General features: G+C 42.8%; 1 protein-coding gene across 4 annotated transcripts in view; it reads right to left on the bottom strand.

The window, feature by feature from the left end:
• Positions 1-20,104, bottom strand: part of DCLK1 (doublecortin like kinase 1) — a 354,151-nt gene that overhangs the window by 8,319 nt on the left and 325,728 nt on the right. For 2 of the 4 annotated variants that reach the window (XM_040267076.1, XM_040267080.1), the window contains 2 exons: positions 15,851-15,964; positions 10,689-10,762 (listed from right to left, as the gene is read on the bottom strand). In XM_040267076.1, the coding sequence (XP_040123010.1) occupies positions 10,689-10,762; positions 15,851-15,964 (188 nt within the window). The remainder of the gene's footprint in view (positions 1-10,688; positions 10,763-15,850; positions 15,965-20,104) is intronic. The other 2 variants (XM_040267075.1, XM_040267077.1) reach the window with 1 other exon arrangement.

Here is a 20,104-nt window from a genome sequence, read left to right as displayed (position 1 = left end):
GGCGGCAGCCACTGACAAGCGATTTCTCCGCCGACACAGTAATGCCCTGTCTGTGCGCTCACAGCTCGGATGGCACCACTCCCTTACGTTCACTCCTCCAGATGCTCTCAGGGGCAAATCATATTCTCTCCCTTCCTTGTCCCTCTGCCTGGCCAGCCCTTTACTTGTCCCTCTTAAGTGGTCAGTTCTGGCCCCTCCTGCCACCTTCTCTAGTAAGCAGCTTTTAAACTGTGGCCTTTGTTGCTCGGCCCCGGTGCTCAGATGCTCCTGGGCTTTCAGTTGTGCCGAGTCTCCAAGATCTTGACAGCAGCTCCTGGGCTTCCCTGGTGGCTCAGAGGGTAAAGCGTCTGCCTACAATGTGGGAAACCCGGGTTTGATCCCTGGGTTGGGAAGATCCCCTGGAGAAGGCAATGGCAACCCATTCCAGTACTCTTGCCTGGAAAATCCCATGGACTGAGAAGCCCGGTAGGCTACAGACCATGGGGTCGCAGAGTCGGAGATGACTGAGCGGAGCGACTTCACTTTCACTTTCTATTGTTGAAAACAGCGTGTCATGATCACAGGTCATGGAAAAGGGTGTGATGATTGTTTCTGCTGGATGTATAGACTCCACTTTGAGAAAGCATTTGTAAAGTATTCTTTGCCCGGGGCCTTGCCTGGGCCCAGACATGTGGAGAGACCCGCCCTTGTCACCAAAGAGGGACAGAACTTGGTTCTTCTCCCGGCTCAGGCAGCTTCTTCCCACTGATTCTAAAGCCTATTGAAACGGAACTCAAAGGAGCCACTGCACTCCAGGGGTTGCCTTCTCCAGTCCCCAGCCACAGCGAGCTGGGGAGGAGACACAGACCACAGGCAGCATGCAAGGCCAAAAGCCCAGGGCTCTCCCATGCCAGAGACCCGAGGACTCTCTCAGGGACAGCAGGCCAGCGTTCCCCGCATATACAGTCCCATTCTGGGCCTGTGAACTTCGAGAGACACCTGGGCGTGACGACAGGCGGGCAGTTTCCAGCCCACCCAGACCTGCTCAATATTCTCAAAGGCTCCACAAGCAAGGTTTAGGGATCCCAACACACTTGCTCTCAGAGATGATCCAGAGGACGTCACTGCCCCCAGGCCTCTGCTCCCTGGGCCTCTGCTCACTCTGCTTCCACCTTGAGGGACTGAGCTTCACTTTAAGAACTCCACGTTCCCATGAAGCCCAGCACAGCTATCACCGCGCACCCTGCTCGCACCGTGACTGACTCTGAAGCACTGTCTTCCCTGGCACGCTATGGACGCTAGGATCAAGTTTGGGCATCCTGTCTGTGTCTCCACAGTTCACAGCACAAAGGAGATGCTCTCAGAAGTGCAGCTTTTTAACTGTGGGGGAGTATAACAGAGGTCCTGGGACTTCCCTCCTCCTGTACACCCAACCCCCGGGCCGTCCCGCACCCAGCTGACAGGTCAATCTGCCCAGGACTGATTTATTTACAGTTCCCCATACAGTCAAACTCCTTGTCCTAGCAGTCACAATGTGCTTACAATAAATTTTTCCAGCATCTAGTTCTTAATATTACTCAAAATAATCCTGTGACATCAGGAAACTCAGTGTCCCCATTAGCAGACACAGCACCCGCTTGCTCTGCTTATAGTTAACCATATCTGTTTCCCTTCAGACACCCCCCGCTCCCGCAGTCTGTGGTTCCATCTCAGAGGGTGGGGCAGGGTTGCTTGTGACCAAGAAGCAAGCCTGTGCTGACTGCGTTCCCCAGGACCCGTGGTTGGTTCAGGATGGGCACGCCACCTAGTTCTTAGGCCACAGGAGACTACCCAATGATTTGGACTCACAGTGACGCCCAGCTGAGAGGGTGGCCAGGCTGGAGGTGGTACCATATGAAGCTCCAGACTGAAGCCATTACAGGGAGGCAAAGAGGAGGGGTGGAAAGAGCCAGCCTGCTGACAACTGAGTCCACCCATGACTGAAGCCACAGCCACATCTGAACCTCTCAGGTTGTATAAAATCATACTTCTCCTTTTTGCTGAAAGCCAGTTGGGTTTGGGTTTTCTTCACGTGAGACCCCAACAGTGCTAACTGATAGCTCTCTGCAGATGCTTCAGTCACACTCGTCTCTGCATCTTGGCTTAAGGCCTTCACCAACCTGACATCACCCTCTCTTGCTTCCTGCCCACTCACATTTCTGTTTTCTAAGATTTCATCAAATCTCACCTTCTACATCACACTTTTTTCTTTCTAAATCCCTCAGGCAAGTATTGTCTTAACCAGACTTTCGACATTTACTACACCCAGGTCTTTTCTGGGCATCGTTTTCAAATCCTATGCAAGCTCCTTCTTTGCATTTTCCAGACTGCCTAGCCAATTGTGGCACACATCGAAGGGTGTATTAATATCTCTTAGCTAATACATAATTAAATTATTTTAGATGATTATGTACTTTCTGAAAAACAGAAAAACAGAACCCCAAGCAACTCTATAGTATAAAAGAGTAAGAAGTTAAAAATATTGTGAGTCTTACTATTTAAGAATGCAGTTTATGTTTTAGATATGATCAAATGCTTACATCAGATAAAGTTAATAATCTCTTATACTCCTATTTATCTACTAAATAACCTTGGGTCGTGGTCCAATTTCTTATCACAATAAGCTCTGTCATATATGATCTCTTTGGAATTTTAACTGTGGCTATAAAATTAACTTTCCTCTAAAATCTGTGTTGCTCAAGTTTTTCAGCTAAGTTCTGTAGCCCCTACAGGTAGTTAAGGACAGATGAATTCTGCAAAGAATAATATGCCAATACATAATTTTTAAGAATAATGCTATAAAAATATTTATTATCCAATTGGTAATTTTCTCCCCAGAAAACATTCATAATTTTCCCTTTAAAGTGCTGCCTCATAGATTTAAATTCCAGGTTCTTTCAACCATTTCTGAAAGCCTGCTTTCTTCTTTCTCAATCACAAAAATTTCCCAGATATCAAGCAAATAGGGTCTCTCTTCCCTAACACCTGTCTTTATAAGGTAAGGTTGTCCCCAGCCTTGATGTTCCTTTAAAACGTAAGACTTTCTAATGGATTTATTATTTCATGAGTTTATTTTGCTCACAGTTTGCAGCTCTGTGCAATAGACATGAATAGACTTGCTGTGGAATTCCCAAGTGTTTCCTCAGTAAGTTATCACTTCATTAAGCGCTCGTAAGAAAATCTGAAGCCTGCATTATCACATTTTGGTGCTAATGATTACAGGTTAGAGGTGAGCAAGCAATCTCTTGAGATGCTGGAGTTGACCAGTAGTAACCACATAGGAAGCTCTGATCTAGTTGTTGTACACATGTGCCCAACAACGACAGCCGTAGTGCACGGGGCTACAGCCAGCTAACAGCGGACTGGAGGATCCTGATAAACAGAACCAACAGGACCAAAGGAAATGATATGGAGTAACAGATACACAGAAGAGACTCTGCATGCTCCTGCCTCAGACTGCAAGCCCCTGCTGATCAGGGTGTCCTGAGGAGCTGCTGGATGAAATGTGAAACCCGAGCAATGGTAAAGTCATGCCGGTTACCTCAGCAGCTCATGGGCAGACGCACATAGCAGTTGGAGCTCTTAAAGAAATTCAGACTGATCATGTTTTGGTGCCTGTAACACCAGGCATGCACAACTGAGAGACAGGGCTGAATAAGACCAAGGAAATGTATTCTAACAACAGATTCACCAAATGAGTTTGGCCAGTGGTGGCTTCTATTACAGTAAAACTACTCTAGACAGTATCCAGATTTTTGAAATCCTTCTTTCTGACCTTGAATTTGGAAAGCAGCATGAACACCTAGGCTGTACCCACCTGGCCTATGTTATGGGAAAAATACAGCATGGGGGGCAGAAGGTCAGAAATGAAGTGAGAACAGGAGATGGGGCGTGACTTTGTTTTTGCCAGGCTGAGTCACCCACATCTGTGCAATGCTTGCCTTGCCTGGTAGCTGTAGCCTAAGCCCCTTGGTAGCAGCAGCAGGGAGAAGTGGGGAGAGCCGGCCTTCTGTCCTGCCTCAGCTGATTATGTGACCCTGGGCACGTTTCCTAACCACCACATCGGGTGAGCTATTTTGCAGTGCAGAGAATGATGGTAGGTACTACAGTGCCTCACCCCCAGGGGAACTTCCACCTATGAAATGCCATGAATATGCTTAATATCACCATCAATCTACTAGAACGGGTTCTGTTTTTCTCTCAGTAAACAACAGGCCTTCTGTCTGTGGATCAAAAATATTTGTCATGGCGGACCTGCAAGAGATACACCTCATTTAAGTTTGGAGGCGATGCTTTCTGATGTGGCAGTAATTATTGGATTTAAGTAACTGCATTTTTCAGAGGCAAGCAGTGACTATTTCTCCTTTTTTACATTTCTAAATTTATTGCTAGCTATCACAAACAGTCTTCATTTCATTAATAAAAGAACATTACTGTGCATGTTGCCTTTGAGCCCATCCATTATTCATACCACCTAGGAGAGTGAGCCGGGGATGCAGCTGTTGGGGCATTAATCTCAGGAACCCTCTCCTTCGCTCGCCCTTACTCTGTGGGGACTGAGTTACGATTCGCTTGCCACTTTGGAAATGTTTTGCTTGCTAGTAAAATTAAGCTGACACCTCAAATGATATATCACCCTACTCATTTCTTTTTTGGGGTTGCGGCCATACTTATTACAGTTTTATTTTGTTTTGCTTTAATATCCGTTTAGGGTCTCGCCAGGAGTTGCACAGTATCTGGACTGAGACATGGTATTTCCCTGAAGTGAAGGAGACAACAGGGGACTTCATGGAATGAAACTGTCGGCCTCTGAAGCTCTTTCCTAGGCACCAGCCTCTTAAATGGGGTTTCTCATGTCCTGGGGTAGGGGTGCCCCAGGTTTCTCTACTGCTTCATAAACGCAGGCTCCTCCCACTGATCTGGTTCTTAACAGAATCTTGTCCAGCTCTGCAGAGGATTTCTAGTGGCCTCCCATCAGAAGGTTAAAATGATAGCCCCTTGCTGAGCTCAGGCTTCTAGAGGGTGAATTCACATGCTTCCTCTGCTCTATGACCCCTGACTGTCTCACAGCAGAAGTTAAGCTGGGCTGCCATGTTGCTTTTCATCAGGCTAATAAACTAAAGGACAACTGCAGGCATAGTTTATCTTAAGAAAATCTATGGAAATTTAGAACTTACTAAGCAAGTGGGTTAAGGGGTGACTCCTTTTATTAGAATTTTTTGTTACTCCTGGGTTAATGTAATCATGGAGCATTTCATATGTGATTTGATTGTTTAGGCTCTCAGATATCCCAAACTCTTAAAAAACACATTTATTCTCAAAAAAATCAAGGTTTCTCTATTAATGGTCCCCTCCTTGGAAAATTCAATCATTTATTTATTAGCAAATATTTATTGAGGCACCTACTCTGTGCCAGGCATTGTATTACACTAGGTGGTGGTTATACAGTTTTTAACAAGCCCACCAGGTGGTACCTTTTTCTACTAGAATAGGAGATGAAAACTTCTTTCTGGAAAGGGTGAATAATTAATACTTCAGGTTTTGCAGGCTATAGTTCTCTGACACAACTACTCTATTCTGCCCTTGTAGAGTGGAAGTGGCCATAGGTTGGTTGTAAGTGAATGGATGTGTTCCAGTCCATTCCAATGTGTTCCAATCTGTGTTCCAATAAAACTTTATTTACAAAAACAGGCAGTGCACTAGATTCAGGCCATTGGCTATAACATGGCAATCTCTGCCCTAGAGGATAACTTTTTAATTAAACATATACTTAAAAAAAAACAAAAAAACACCATATACTTCATCAGGATTTGGGGCTATAGACTACTTTAAGTGAAATTTAATGCCCCTCAATTCATGAATAATCTAACATATAGCTTATTCAAGTTTGTTCTAATCACAGCATCAAAAAAGGTCATGGTTCTACTTTAATAATAAATGCTTTGCACTGGAGAGAGATGAGTTTTCTCCGGAAAATCTCTCTCTTGTGTGGAATGGATGGTTTTCTCTTGGAGCAGTCTTTTATGGACTCTTCTTTTGGGCTGAGTCTGTGAAGGCACTTTTGTACAGGCAGCTCATTTAATTCTTGCCACAGATTTGGAAGGTTGATAATACCCATCTCATTTTTATAGGTGGGGAAACTGAAAATCAGAGAAGGAACGCATGCCTTGCCTGAGATCACAATATAAGGAAGTAGCACAGGCTGGATCCAAAACAGGGCTTCTCAACACCAAGGCCACAGACTCTCCATGCACAGAGCTGCCCATCTTTAATCAAGCTGGATTCATCTCGATTTTTAAGGCTCTTTAGTTTCTAGAAGTGTCATGTATTTGACATGTATTTGAGAATTGTCTGACTTCAGCATATGGATATTTTGCACTCTTTCTTAACAAAATAACAGTGTGTCAATACTTTCAATTAAGTTCTTTATGATCATTCTTTCCTACATGTTTATACCCCATAAAACCTACATTCTATCAGTGAAATCACTGGCGAACATGTGGAATCAAAATATTCAGGAACAACTACATATAAAAGAATGTATATGTCTTTTTAAATCATAAAGAGGGAAAGAGGTGCTGAGGCAAGATTAAAATAAGTACAATACTACAAAATTTCCCATTAATACCAAATTACCAAGACTTTCAGGAAAACATAAAATTTCACTTCAGTTTATACACAATCAGTAAGTCTTGGAATGCCATGCAAATTTCTCTTTTCTAATATAAAATACATTAAGCTTTAAAAAGATTATATATATATATATATATATAGGGATCCTCTCTTAAAGGGGCTCTGAAAATAAAATGAAACAAAATAAAATCTCAGATAGTGAGCAACCTGTTTGACTTGGTAATATAATACAGATGTCTCACTAGTTCTGTGTTTCTCTTAATGACCATTTGTGGAACTATCAATAGAAGACAAAGTACTGTTGGCTCAGCTTTTGAACCTAATAACTCACTTTTTAGTATCCTGGGACAGGTGTAAAACCAGACCTCATACTTTCTCTATACTTTTCTCTGTAATCACAGTCTGGGTGGTTTCGAAGTTTAAATCTGCCTTTTCTGTGTGTTAAAGTTTCTGTTGCTGAGGGAGGCCCAGGCCAGGGGCGGGGAGAGTGGTTAATCCTTTGCTAGAACGAAGACCCCTGCCCTTCCTTCCTACAGCATTTCTGACACTCTTTAGGGGCTGTGGTACTTTCCTCAAGGGCAGAGCAAAGTCAAGCCAACTTTCACAACCTATTGCCTTTGGAGGTGTCTGCCTTTGGAGGTGTCTGCCTCCAATGCAGGAGACCCGGGTGCGATCCCTGGGTTGGGAAGATCCCCTGGAGAAGGAAATGGTAACCCACTGCAGTATTCTTGCCTGGAGAATCCCATGGATGGAGAAGCCTGGTAGGCTACAGTCCACAGGGTCGCAAAGAGTTGGACAGGACTGAGCAACGTCACTGACTTACTTCTCCCTGTGAGGAGTTCCTCTCTGGCTTTCTTGGGAACTGATCTTTCAAACCTACACCGAGCAAAATGCCTTTAACTGACCCATTCCTTTTAGCAGCAGAGCACGGCAGCATTGAATAGGCTACAAGGGCTGCGTGGCTGCCGCAGCTCTGCCTCCTTACTCCCTGTTGTAGGATAGGACGGCGCTCGAATCCAGGGTGTACATGAGTCAGGTCAGGGCTGGAACTCCAGCCCCCTATTGTCCTAGCTCTACTCCGCGTTTTATCTTATGTGGCATTCTTGGCGTGTGTCTTGCTTTGCTACTTGTTTCATTCAGTTGGTATCTGGCTCTTGCCCCGTTCTGTGTGCAGAAGACACAGGAATTCTTCTTCATGTGCTGCTGGGCACAGCACCTGCCAGGGGGCAGCTTCCCTTGAAAAGCAGGGATGGGGATGACTGCTTCCCCTTTGGATAAGGTTGCATTTTCAGGCAGGAAAAAATGGAACAGAATGTCAGTGTTTTGGAGTCCCCTCCATGAGAAGGTGGAATGGCCCAGGCAGCCCATTCCTGGGAGAGGGTCACCCAAGGCTCTGGAGGACAGGAGTAAGGTCTCCTGGAAAAAGAAGCCTTGCAGGATGCGGCTCCCTTGGCCACAGCCTGGAAGCATCTCTGTGTTCAAGGCAGGCGACCGAATGAGAGGAGGAACAAGTCCCCCTCCCCCATTTCTCCACCATCAGCAATAAGCCTCCTAAGAGGGACACTGCCAATGCTGGGCGCCCTGAAGAGATGCTCGCTCAGCCTCTGCCCTGATGTGAGCTGCTTTACCAAATGCAAGCCCATCTCTGAGTGTTCTGCTCAGAGCAGTGAAAACAGCCAGGAGCACTTGTAAACACAACAATTGGGAGCGGGGACATTCCGCCCGAAATGATTGTTTATGTTGCGAGTTGGCTGCCACCGTGGTTAGACAAATGCTCCCACTTCCGTGGAGATAAAAGGCAAGCATTTGCAATCAGTGAGGGGAGTGTGTTCGTTCTGGAGCTAAATGGCATTATAAAACTTCCTAATTAAGCATATACGCAGATGAGTTTTTAGCATCATTTCTCCAATTTAGCTTTACATACTGGGTGTGCTGTTTAGTACAGCATTAACTATAAACATTGTTGTTACTGCCCCCAGCTGGAAAACAGAGCAGTTTATGTGTGGAAGGAAAAAGAGATTATCTCCCATCTGCTCCTGCCCATTATTCAGGGATGTGTCATTTTGTCTGCTGATGGGAACCACTGCTAGGATTTCAGTTAAATGGCCTTTTCTTGCCTTGGCTACATCTATTAATTATTGTGTTTATTTGGGGTTTTGCACCCACTCACAAGCCCACAAATTTAGTAATATAATTATCTGGAGATTTTTTTAAAAAATTAATGTATATATATTGGCATCTGTGTTATACAAATAGGCACAACTGTAATTAGACACATTTGATACCTATCTTTAACTGTATATCTTTATACTCATATATGTTTGGTTAATATCCCTGAGGTTAGGAGACACACAATTAAAAAAAGGGTGGCGCATGATTCGATTTATATAAAGAACAAAACCAGGCAAGACTAATTAATGCGGACAGACTCCAGGTCAGAGCTTGCCCTCGGGGCTGCGTGGCCCTCCTGGAAGAGCCCTGGGGGCAGGGGTCCTCTGGGGGCGCTAGAGATGCTCTGTGCCTCGTCTCGGGGCTGCTGTTTGTGAAAATGCACTGAGATGTGCACTCGAGTGCACTTTTCAGAATGTATATTACATTTCAGGAAAAAGTAAAAAACTGGATGCATCATCTTCCATGTAAAAAGAGTCTGCACAAATCATGACTGAGTCATCCGCCCATCAAAAAAAAAAAAAGGTTAAACATAAAACAAAGTTCTTTCTGTATCTATAAAGCTATTTACTTAGGTAAATAAAAAGGAAGGAGTGCAACGCCTGCATGTACATCCGTCCAGAAGATACAAATGCCTACTGTGTAAAACTGACTTTAAGATACTTCTTGACATTTGAGTATTTTCTTGTTTTTAGCAGGCTTACAAATGGCCACAATCTTAGATAGTTGGATAGTTTGTCAAAGATTAGCTTTGTCTGCTCCTCTAAGGGCTTTGATCCTATTGTCTAATTATAGAAAAAAGAGTAATAACTGGGGGTTAAAATTATATATTATTATACATATTACTCTTATTTTTTAATGAATTAGTCTATTTCTGGAAACAGTATAAGGCACCGTCATTTGAGGGGAAATGCCAAACCCAGTAGAATTTTTCTTAGCAAATGCTAAAATGTGGAGCTTTACCTGGAGATCATTCAGAAACATTTAAGATGGAGGAGAAAAGTTGCCTAGGACTTCTCAGAGTTCATTTCTCAAATCATCAAAACTCATCCTGCCTGTGGATAACTTAAAGAGACACAAACAATGCCCTCTGAAGGAAATGCCACGGCAGTTGACCAGAATAGAAAACGATTGGATAGAATTCTTAACCCAGTTAAAAAAAAAAAAAAATCAATACCTCCCATAGTCCCTTTTGCTTGAGCAGATAAGCCAGCTAAGTAATCTGACAGTTACAAAATATCGAAAAATAAATTCATGCAATAGCTAGTACATAGAGGGATTTCCAAGGGGAGAGAGGTAACAATAAAACAGAAACAAAATGAAACAAAAAGGTGGAGAATCTGAAAACACAAGCTTACCAACACACACAATGCATTCTATAGCTCACTGTGTTTAGAGGAGCTTCTATGACTAAGGTGTAAATGCATTGTTTCATCCATCTACTAAGGTCAAGGTCGGGCTTGATGATTTTAAAATGACAGTATATACTTCTATAGAATATATACTAAGGTACTATTTTTCTTTCATTTGTTAAGGGACAGAAGAACACTATAAATCATTGATTTAATTAGCAACATCAGGAAAATGCTTTGACATTAACACTAAATATACTGTCCTTTTAACTGTAAGGAAAACTGATACTGAGCATGTGCAATGGAAAGAAAGCTGGCAAATGTCAGTGTGAATAATGGGTGAAAAAAAGGAATGAGGGGGTGTGGCATCTCAATCAAGATTAAAATGAAACTGATAAAGCAGCATATGGACTGGATAACAAATCAAAAGCATGTTTATCCACTGAAGGAACTGGTTAATGGAGACTGCCAGCACGTTGCCATGGAAACACTGACTTGAGCTGCACCATCTCATACCTTATCCAATACATTCCTGGTTGTTGGTAGTAGTCCAAAGACCCTGATCTCTTGATGGTAAACCCGTGGTCCAGCTGAGCAGAGAGAAATGGGGGCAACTCAGTGGATCGACATTGTGCTAAATGATTAAGACTCCAGACCAAGCTGTTCTTCGCTGACTATATATGTAGATAGAAATAACGACGCTTCTTGTGCAGGGTGACTAGCTAATACCCTAAATCTACACATTGAAAATAAAAAGGCAAGAAAAGACACTAATCCCTCATGAGTATCTTGGAGGCCAATTTGTTAGAAAAGATCTAAGTTGTCAAGCAAGTTTTTGAATGCACATTTAATAATATCCTCTCAATTTCAAAAGACATAAACACCTCTTCATATTCTGGAGCAGTGTTAAATGCCTTACCATAAAGTGTTGAAATCAGCTTTAGCCACCTAAGAGAAAGCAGATTGGTACCCCCAACCCCCGCCCGCCAAAAAATCTTACCCCATCAAGCTTAAATTTGAGGCCTTCATAAAAAAAAAATAAAAGATGAAAGGAATCGAGTTTTGAATCACAGCACTTTGGATTTCTCTCAGAGTTAATCTTCAAAAGCAAAGCTACTCTTAAATTACATTTCCAAACTAGATATAGTATAAAACAGTAAATTTTCTCTAAGAAATTATAGAAAATAAAATGAAAGTTTTCACTGTATATTAAAAACGCACATGTACAGGTAAGTGCTTATGACAAAAGGTACAATAAATAGAAGACAGGATAAGTTCTCAAGGTTGTCCCTCCTGGAATAAGATGTTAGCTTTTGGCTTCCTAGGAAGAAAAGATTCAATCCCCCAAATTTGAGAAACAGTAACCATGCCTTATGTCCGACTCCCCGTTCTGCCCATGAGAGGAAGCAAACTGACCACTTTTCTTTTTGGAGAGTCTCATGAGTGCTTTCAAGTGTGGTACTGCCGTGATGCTGAGGACAGTTTCTACTACAAAATTCACAAAGGCATTTCAGAAACATGCCAGGGCACCCGTCATTTAAACTAGAAACTGCTCAGAAGATTTGCTATTCTGATGACAAACTAGGCTATTCCAGTATTCACAGAACAGCACTGTGAGATTTTAATCTTAAAAAAAAAATGTACAGTTTGTTTTATTTAGGGGAAAAAAAACAATCGAAGTACACTTGCTGTTAGGAAGATGAAGGCCTGCATTTCTGTTTCAGCTCAGGGATAGCTACTCAGTAACTGGCTCTCTATTGCCACCTACAGTCAAGGCGGCCCATGACACCGCATTCGGAAATGGCTCCAGCGCAGGGGTCCCCGCCTTCAGAAGGAAGCTGCCCACTATCACAATTATTAGTACACTGATTAGTATGGATTTGCTCAATAAGACTGAAATTCTCTATTTGCATGAGCAAAATGCAAAATAAGAACTTGAAAGCATTAGGAAAATTACCGGTTAAAATAATAAACAGCATTAAATGAGGAAAAATAAATTGGAACTGACATCTGAGTCATCGGTTCTTCATCAAGCTGAGCAAATCTAATAACGCCTCCCTCCCCTCCCTCGGCTCTCAAGAAGTCCACCGTTAAAATGTCATCTCTAATTCCATTTTATGTCTATAAATTGCATTTTAATAACCTTTTGTTTCCCTTTCTCTGGTCTGTTCTGGGTTTCTTTGGTTTGGTTTTGTTTTAATCCCCCAACTACTGGGAAAGGTAGTGAGGCAGCAGGGAACAATGGAGACGGGGTGTCGCAGTTATAAGGACAGCAGTGGGCTCCACCCAGTCACGCCATCTGACCTAAATGCCAGACACCTCTTCTCCTCTGAGAAGGGCCCTACGATCTCGGGAGCCTCCAGTGGGTAATTACTCTCCCAGCTAACTCGAGGACCTTAATATAAAGTTATCATTTGTCCTCTCTTTGGTCTTAATCATGTAGGGGGTGGGAGGCAGAGAAGAAAAAAATGACAACACGAACAGAAAACATTAAGGTTCAGAACCATGAATGCGTGTTAAACTACCCTCATGTCATAAATTATACCTGTGACTAGAGTCTGTTTGTTATGACAATATGTTCTTTTTTCCTTTGTCACTCTGAGAAAGAAGAAGTGTCATGAGTCCCTGTATGAGCAGATAGTGAGGTTTCTAACAGTGAGGTTTTTAACTAAGGAAAGAGAATTGCCAGTTAAAGACCAATAATTTAATTGCTGATTTTCTGAAGAAAAAAAAAAACAATAAGCCAATTGATACACCATTCTAGACAGTATATACATTTTTGAATTTTAAAGGGTGGATATAATTTCCAAAAAAACAGTCTTATAATCATGGCAGTTTAAAAGAAAATACATCATTTGATAGCCTCTGGGAAAAGCATACATGCCCATGAGAAAAAAATTCTGTCTGAATGAAATCTATGCTGAAATCAGTTTCTTTTTCCCCTATATCTATCAAATAGAAGTCATTATAGTGTAATTATTATAGAAATTTCTATCATGTGGGTGAATCAATAATTATATTCATTATTAAATTGTCAAATGATCTTTATAGAACGCATCATTTATGAAAGCTATTCCTTCTACCTCTCACTTATATTCTGCCTCACAGCAGAATGTCATTCCTTTGCAATTAAACTTTAGTTTGAGTTGGGATATTTTTAATGCCAGGGCTCCTTCACTGGGCGATGGTCCTCTGAGACTAATTCTTTGCACTTTAAGAATGGGAACATGGGTATGGAGTATACATTAACTTATCCAGTGCCATTTTGAAAGCTAAGCACAAAGGCAGTCAAACTGGCTGGTTTCTAACTCCCATCCTGTACCTGGTGACCTACCCCAGGTTTTTATGGAGGGTGTGGACATTTATATGAGGGGAAGCATTCTGGAGAAGATGCATAAATGCATCTATTATGGCCCGTAGGCTCCTCCTGAAATACTCTCTGAAATTTACAGCCATATTCTCTTTCATTTGAAATATTAATCATAGTGGTCAACATGTGAATTGTGCTTTAGAATTTGACAAGGCACTTTTTCACTTATTTCTCTAAAAAGTCAATTATTTTGAGCCTGAGTTAAGTGGATGATTTTTTTCACAACTTTGTAGTGGATAAAGAGATTAAATCAGCTTGCAACTAATGCACAACTCAGCATCGCACAGCCCATTCTACAGTTTATAAGTTTATTACCAGTTGGCACAGTCTCCATGTTAGTGATGAACTGAGAAACTGATACTAAATTGCATTCAAAATGGTCCAGTCATGATATTTAGAAAGATATCAGTGGACTTTTAATCTTCAAATACTAACTGAAGGTTCTGGGGGAGATCTACTGAGATGAAGTTTTAATAAACTCATATGGAATAGGTTTCAAAATTTATCCATGTTTGATTAAAGAAGGATTTCCCCTCCCATCTGTGCTGTCTGTCCACTGGAGAATTTCCCTGAAGTTCCTGCTCTCGGTCATTATAAGATTTCCATAAGATTCCCAGAATACTGTGAACAAAGCATTCTTGAGCAACCAAGGCCAACTTAACCAAAGACTAATTAAAATAAAAGGCCAGGAAAAACGAAAACAAACCCCAGCATGACAGGTGGGAAAAGCACCCTCTCTAGCGATTGTAAGCCCTCAGCAGGAGCAGAAAAGCAGTTCTTTTCATGGACAAGCGTGCTGGCAGTCCATTCCAAAAGGAAACTGTGGAAGCAAACATTTTGGAATAGACTTATGTCTTGAGTGAATGATGAAAGCAGAGGATAGAATGTCTGGTTTCCCTGAGAAGCACCATGAGAGTGTTACTTTCAAAAATTACTGACTGAATGTTAGCTGATAACAAAGAACACTGATGAAGACAGGAAGGACACTGTGCTTCTACACTGAATTTCCTTAGAAAGAACCAGAGAGATGGGGCCAGAACAACAGCTTGTATATTAAATCCCCAGCAGTGCAGAGGAGCACCAGGAAAGAGTATGCATTCTATTTAGCGCTGTCAGTATGCTCGAGAGCCACTGACTCATAGTCATGTAACTCCCTGCTGAAAGGGTTCAATCAAAAATCATGATATGCAAACAGTCCAGGGAAGTGTATGCATGCCCTCGTGCCACCTGCAAATTCTGGAAGCACCTCTCAAATATTCAGTAACCCAGATCGGAGACTGCTTGTATCTAATAGGTCATTCATTTATCTTTGTCTCTTTTCTGGAGTTCTGAAACAACCACAAACAGAAAAGAGAGAGAAAGAAAAACACCGGTAGAAGTAGTTAAATATTCAGTATTGCTGACAAGAATGATGTGTACTTAGTAGCACAAATACTTTTAAAAATTTGACATAGTGCCTAAGTTGTTTGTTTGGAAAAGAAAAACAGCTCAAGTGATTTCACAATGAATACGCTGGTAAAATGTACACACTTGGGGGAAAAAAAAAGGAAATTATTAAAAACTCAAGTAATCTGGGACTTGAATATATTTACTCTGGAATATGACACCAGGAAGTATGAGGTTTCATTATTTCTCTGCCCAATTTAATCTTTGCCTAGAGCTGCTATCAAATTGCGTGTAGTATATGTCTGCATGTATGGAACAGAGGGAAAGAAAAAAGAAAGCCTTGTGCAGCCGTATCAACAAAATGGTAAATATTAAAAGACTCTCCACTTTGAAAACAGACATTTCTAAGGAGCAAGAAATCGTGATTTCTTTGGATGTTCACAGCAATTCAGTTTCACTGAAAATCTCAGTGGGTAAGCATCCTGCCATGTTTTTGGCCTTCGTTTAAGTCTTGTATAAAGATCTATAGTGTTCCAACCTCTCTCTGCCATGTCTCAGCTCCCTTTCCCTCCCGGGTCCTGGAAAAAGGACACTAGGAACTCTTTTTTTCTTAGAGCCCAAAAGTTTGCATTGGCACAGAGTCCAGTGTGGGGGAGGTTTTCTGCTTTAAAAAATAAATCATGAAATTAATATATACTGCAAGGCACCCTGGAGGTGTTGGATAATGATGCAACTCCCAAGGAAATGATCAGCAAAAACACATCATATATATAAGCCCCAGACCTCCCCCGGTGCTTTCCATGGTCGAGCTGTCTAAAGAAATGACCCATTCTGCTGTCTCTGGGTGGAATCTCCTGAGTAATGCCTGTCTCTTAGGTGGATTGCTTTGAAAAAGTTATAGGTGGATATTTCAGATGCTTACTGCTATGACAGAAACTCCAGCTGCTGTGCTATTCGGTTTGGGGCCTGTGTTGAAATGCTTCTTTATCTTTCCCGCTACTGACAGCTGATGTTCATTTTCTGGGAGGCCGTCATCCTGCAGGAAAGAAATAAAAAAAATAAAAAAAAAAAAGAGAGAGAAGAAAAAAAATGAGATAAATGGGAAATGAGGCCAAGATATTCCAGTAACAGGCAGTGATCTTAAAATTCATAACATTTCAGGAAGAAACCAACCAGTGTCCCCTCATTAAACACTGTTGTTGGAAGACACTGCTCCAAGGGCTCCTTCATGTCCACATTTGCTCTGAAATTCATTTGCTCTGTCATTTCACCCTCTTACTTTGTCCCTAAATAAAATTTTTCTGTTTTGGGTTATTAGTAAAATTGATTCCAGTCTTCACTCTAGAGACATATGTCAAAGAGCAAGTTAATCTGGGCAACCAAAAAAAAATCTAAGAAACATTTTTTCCCCCCCTAACACAAGAGTTTTATTCTCTTAACCCATAATTCTGTCCCGCAGCCAAGGGAAACTGATGGACCTGGGCTCAGGCAGGAACCCCTAAATAAACTCAGTCTGGTTCCACAGCCACTTGATCAGCCACTCTATAATCCCAGGCAGCTTTCCAGGGGGAAGATTCTTCCTTACGTTTTCTAATTGTGTGCGTTAATATGTCTTATTTTTGGCTGTGCCAGGTCTTCCTTGCTGCTCAGGCTTTTCCCTCGCTGCGGAGATTGGGGCCTACTCTCTAGCTGTGGCGCGCAGGCTTCTCACTGTGACGGGTTCTCCTGTTGCAGAGCAGCGGGCTCTAGGGTGCTCGGGCTTCAGGGTTCCATGGCACGTGGGGTCTTCCCAGATCAAGGATTGAACTTGTGTCTCCTGCACTGGCAGGCAGATTCTTTACCACTGAGCCACCAGGGAAGCCCCCTTCCTTAAGTTTTTAATCCTTCTTGCTGCCCTCCATTCATCTGTTGTCATGACATACTCCACAGTGGAAGCTCACTTGAACTAAGGCTTCTGCTCTCTGCCGGAGCCATTTACAATGAAGATTGGACTGATTTCTCTCCTTTGCTAACTACTGTTGGAATAATAAGAACCAGGGTCAAAATTATGTGCCACCATTTATTAGCGTGTGCCAAAGAGACTGCATGATCCTTGAAGACAGAAAGTGTGTTTTGTGCACTATAGAATCCCCAGGTCTTAGCATGTACCGTGGTTCATAGTAGATGCTTAGTAAATATTTGTGGGATAAATGAATAAATATACAATTGTTGCTCTCTATTCCTGGCAAGACTTCAGCGACATTCATCATTTTCCTTCCCTATTTCCTCTGCATAATTTTGCATGGAATTTCTTGGCTCTACCCAGGAAAATAAGTTTGCTGCTTTCCAAGCACAGCAAGCTTGCTCCCTGGTCCCTCCACATGGGATTTACTCCTTTTTTCAGCATTCAGCTATTTGTTTATTAAGCTAGTAGTAACTGCATGCCTGCAATGGGCCAGGCACTACAGTAAGTGATGGAGAAATAATAGTGACCGAAAACAGGCATGGGCTTTGCTCTTATGGACCCTGTGGTCCTTCTCGTTCTTCAAAATTTGGGTCCTAATCACCTGTTCCAAAACATTTCCCATCTGTTAAGCACCATTCATTACAACAGTTTTTCCATACGCTCCTAATGCTTTTTCATTATATATATTTGCACTGTTTCTATTCTCTTTGGTGTTAGGTGACCTTGTTTGTGTGCCTGTGAGTGTGTGTATATACACACACAGGTAAGTTTATGTGTAACTGAATCTTTGCCCTCTTGTGCCACATCTTTCATGTTTTCTGTAATCTTTAGTGCAAGTCTTGGCTCAGCACCCTGCACACAGTGGATGCTCAATTTATGCTCTTCTTGTGCTGCTTTATTAACGGCTAGGAGAAGGAACACTTATCCTGCTTATTAAGTCACATCTGAAGCAAATCTAGACGAAGAGGGCTTTCCAATGATGCAGAGTGAATTTAAAAATTTTTTAAATTCTGTATTGTGGAAAGAGATATGAAGTGAAGGTCCACTGGAGTAAAGGTGGGATGATACCTGAATGGAAACAGTGTTGTGTGCAGTTCCCACTCTGTGCAGGGCTGTGCTGGGGATGGTTAGGCGGGGAAAAGATAGCACTGCCATCTGCCAGACCCTCCCGGGCTAACTGGCAGACAGAGGTCACACACCACGCCAAACAGTAAAACAGGCCAATAAGGTAAGAAAAGAGCTATTAGCAGGCAGTGTAGCCACGTGGCTCATCGAGAAACACCAAAGGAGTTTCGGGGAGAGAGGATGAGTTTTCAGTGAGCACCGACTTCACAAGGAATCCAGGATCCCACTAGGTCCCTGCTGGTAGGAGTGTCCTGACAGGTGTGTGTGTGGCGGGGCGATGTTGGTGCAGAGATGGGCCTGAGTGGGAAGCCACAAGGCGTGTTTGCCAAACAATTAGTCAACCATTCTCCTTCTAGTTAAGAGTTTCCGTGGAAGAGAGACAGCGAGAAAGTTGAAAGAGCAGGGGAGGACTGGTCAAGGATGAGGCCCAGAAGATCTGGAATTGGAAGCCTTGGTCTCAAGGAGGAGTAAGCAGTGCTCTTTAAGAGGGGTGCAAATGCAGGAGGCATGAAGGACCACCCTCCCTTTATTCACTTCCCAACTCAACAGGTGAAAGAGAAGCTGGGGGACAGTCCCAGAGAATTAGGATTAGAGGCTCTGGAGTTTTAAACACAAGAGCAAACTCAGTGATGCATGGAAAACAGCTTTTCTTTTTTGGTTAATGAAACAATAGCCTTGGAATCTAAGTTAGAATCTGAGGAGGATTTAAACATTTGATGAGATGAAATGAAATGATGTGTCTTTACTGAAAGTCTTACAAGTGTCTTATCTCTGCTGTAATCTGAGGTTCTGCCTGAAGGGACAGAGGAAGCAAGACAGAGTGGTGCCTCACTGGGTGTCACTTCCCAAATTATATGGGTACTTCTGCTGCTGCTAAGTCACTTTAGTCATGTCCCACTCTGTGTGACCCCATAGATGGCAGCCCACCAGGTTCCCCCGTCCCTGGGATTCTCCAGGCAAGAACACTGGAGTGAGTTGCCATTTCCTTCTCCAATGCATGAAAGTGAAAAGTGAAAGTGAAGTCACTCCGTCGTGTCCGACCCTTAGTGACCCCATGGACTGCAGCCTACCAGGCTCCTCCATCCATGGGTGTTTCCAGGCAAGAGTACTGGAGTGGGGTGCCATTGCCTTTTTAAGATTTTTTTAAAATGTGGATCATCTTTAAAATCTTTATTGAATTTGGTTGCAGTATTGCATCGGTTTTACGTTTTGAGTTTTTGGCCTAAGGCATGTGAGATCTTAGCTCTCCCACCAGGGATTGAACACACAACCCCTGTACTAGAAGGTGAAGTTTTAACCACTGGACCACGAGGGAAGTCCCTCCAGTCATCTCTTAATAGAGCTCCAGGCTATGTAAAGCAACGCCATTTGTATGAGCTTCAGATGATAAAATGAGCTTCCCTGGTAGCTCAGCTGGTAAGGAATCCTCCTGCAGTGCAGGAGACCCTGATTTGAAGCCTAGGTTGGGAAGACCCTCTAGAGAAGAGATAGGCTATCCACTCCAGTATTCTTGGGCTTCCCTGGTGGCTCAGACAATAAAGAATCTGCCTGAAATGTGGGAGACCTGGTTTTGATCCCTGAGTTGGGAAGATCCCCTGGAGGAGGGCATGGCAACCCACTCCAGTATTCTTGCCTGGAGAATCCCCATGGACAAAGGAGCCTGGTGGGCTACAGTCCATGGGGATGCAAAGAGTTGGACACAACTGAGGGACTAAGCACAGCACTAGATTATAAAACAGTAAGGAGAGAAAGGGGTAAGGAGGGGAGCAGAGTTAACAGAGAAAGGCAGGAAGGTGACAAGAGATAACCATTACATGGCCCCGTGCTCTTTACATCTAGGATCTCCTTAGTCCCCAGATTACCTTCTACACCGTGCACTGTTAGTCCCATTTTGAAGATGAGCAAACTGAGGCTCTGAAAGGTTAAAAGTTTGCTCAAGGTCACAGGGCTAGAAACTGGCTGACTCAAGCCTGACCCAGGTTGGAACTCTGTCGTCTTCTCACCACACTGCGTTGCATTGTCAAGGGCATTCAAAGGCATCCAGGGTGTTAGCTCCAGACAGAGGTCCAGAGTTGTTAAATGGAAGGGCTCAGTGAGTCAGCTTTT

The sequence above is a fragment of the Oryx dammah genome, unplaced genomic scaffold (genome assembly GCF_014754425.2).
Source record: "Oryx dammah isolate SB20612 unplaced genomic scaffold, SCBI_Odam_1.1 HiC_scaffold_24, whole genome shotgun sequence".
Classification (NCBI taxonomy): Eukaryota; Metazoa; Chordata; class Mammalia; order Artiodactyla; family Bovidae; genus Oryx; species Oryx dammah.
Note: the sequence above shows the minus strand (reverse complement) of the source record. Positions and strands in the feature narration are given on the sequence as shown.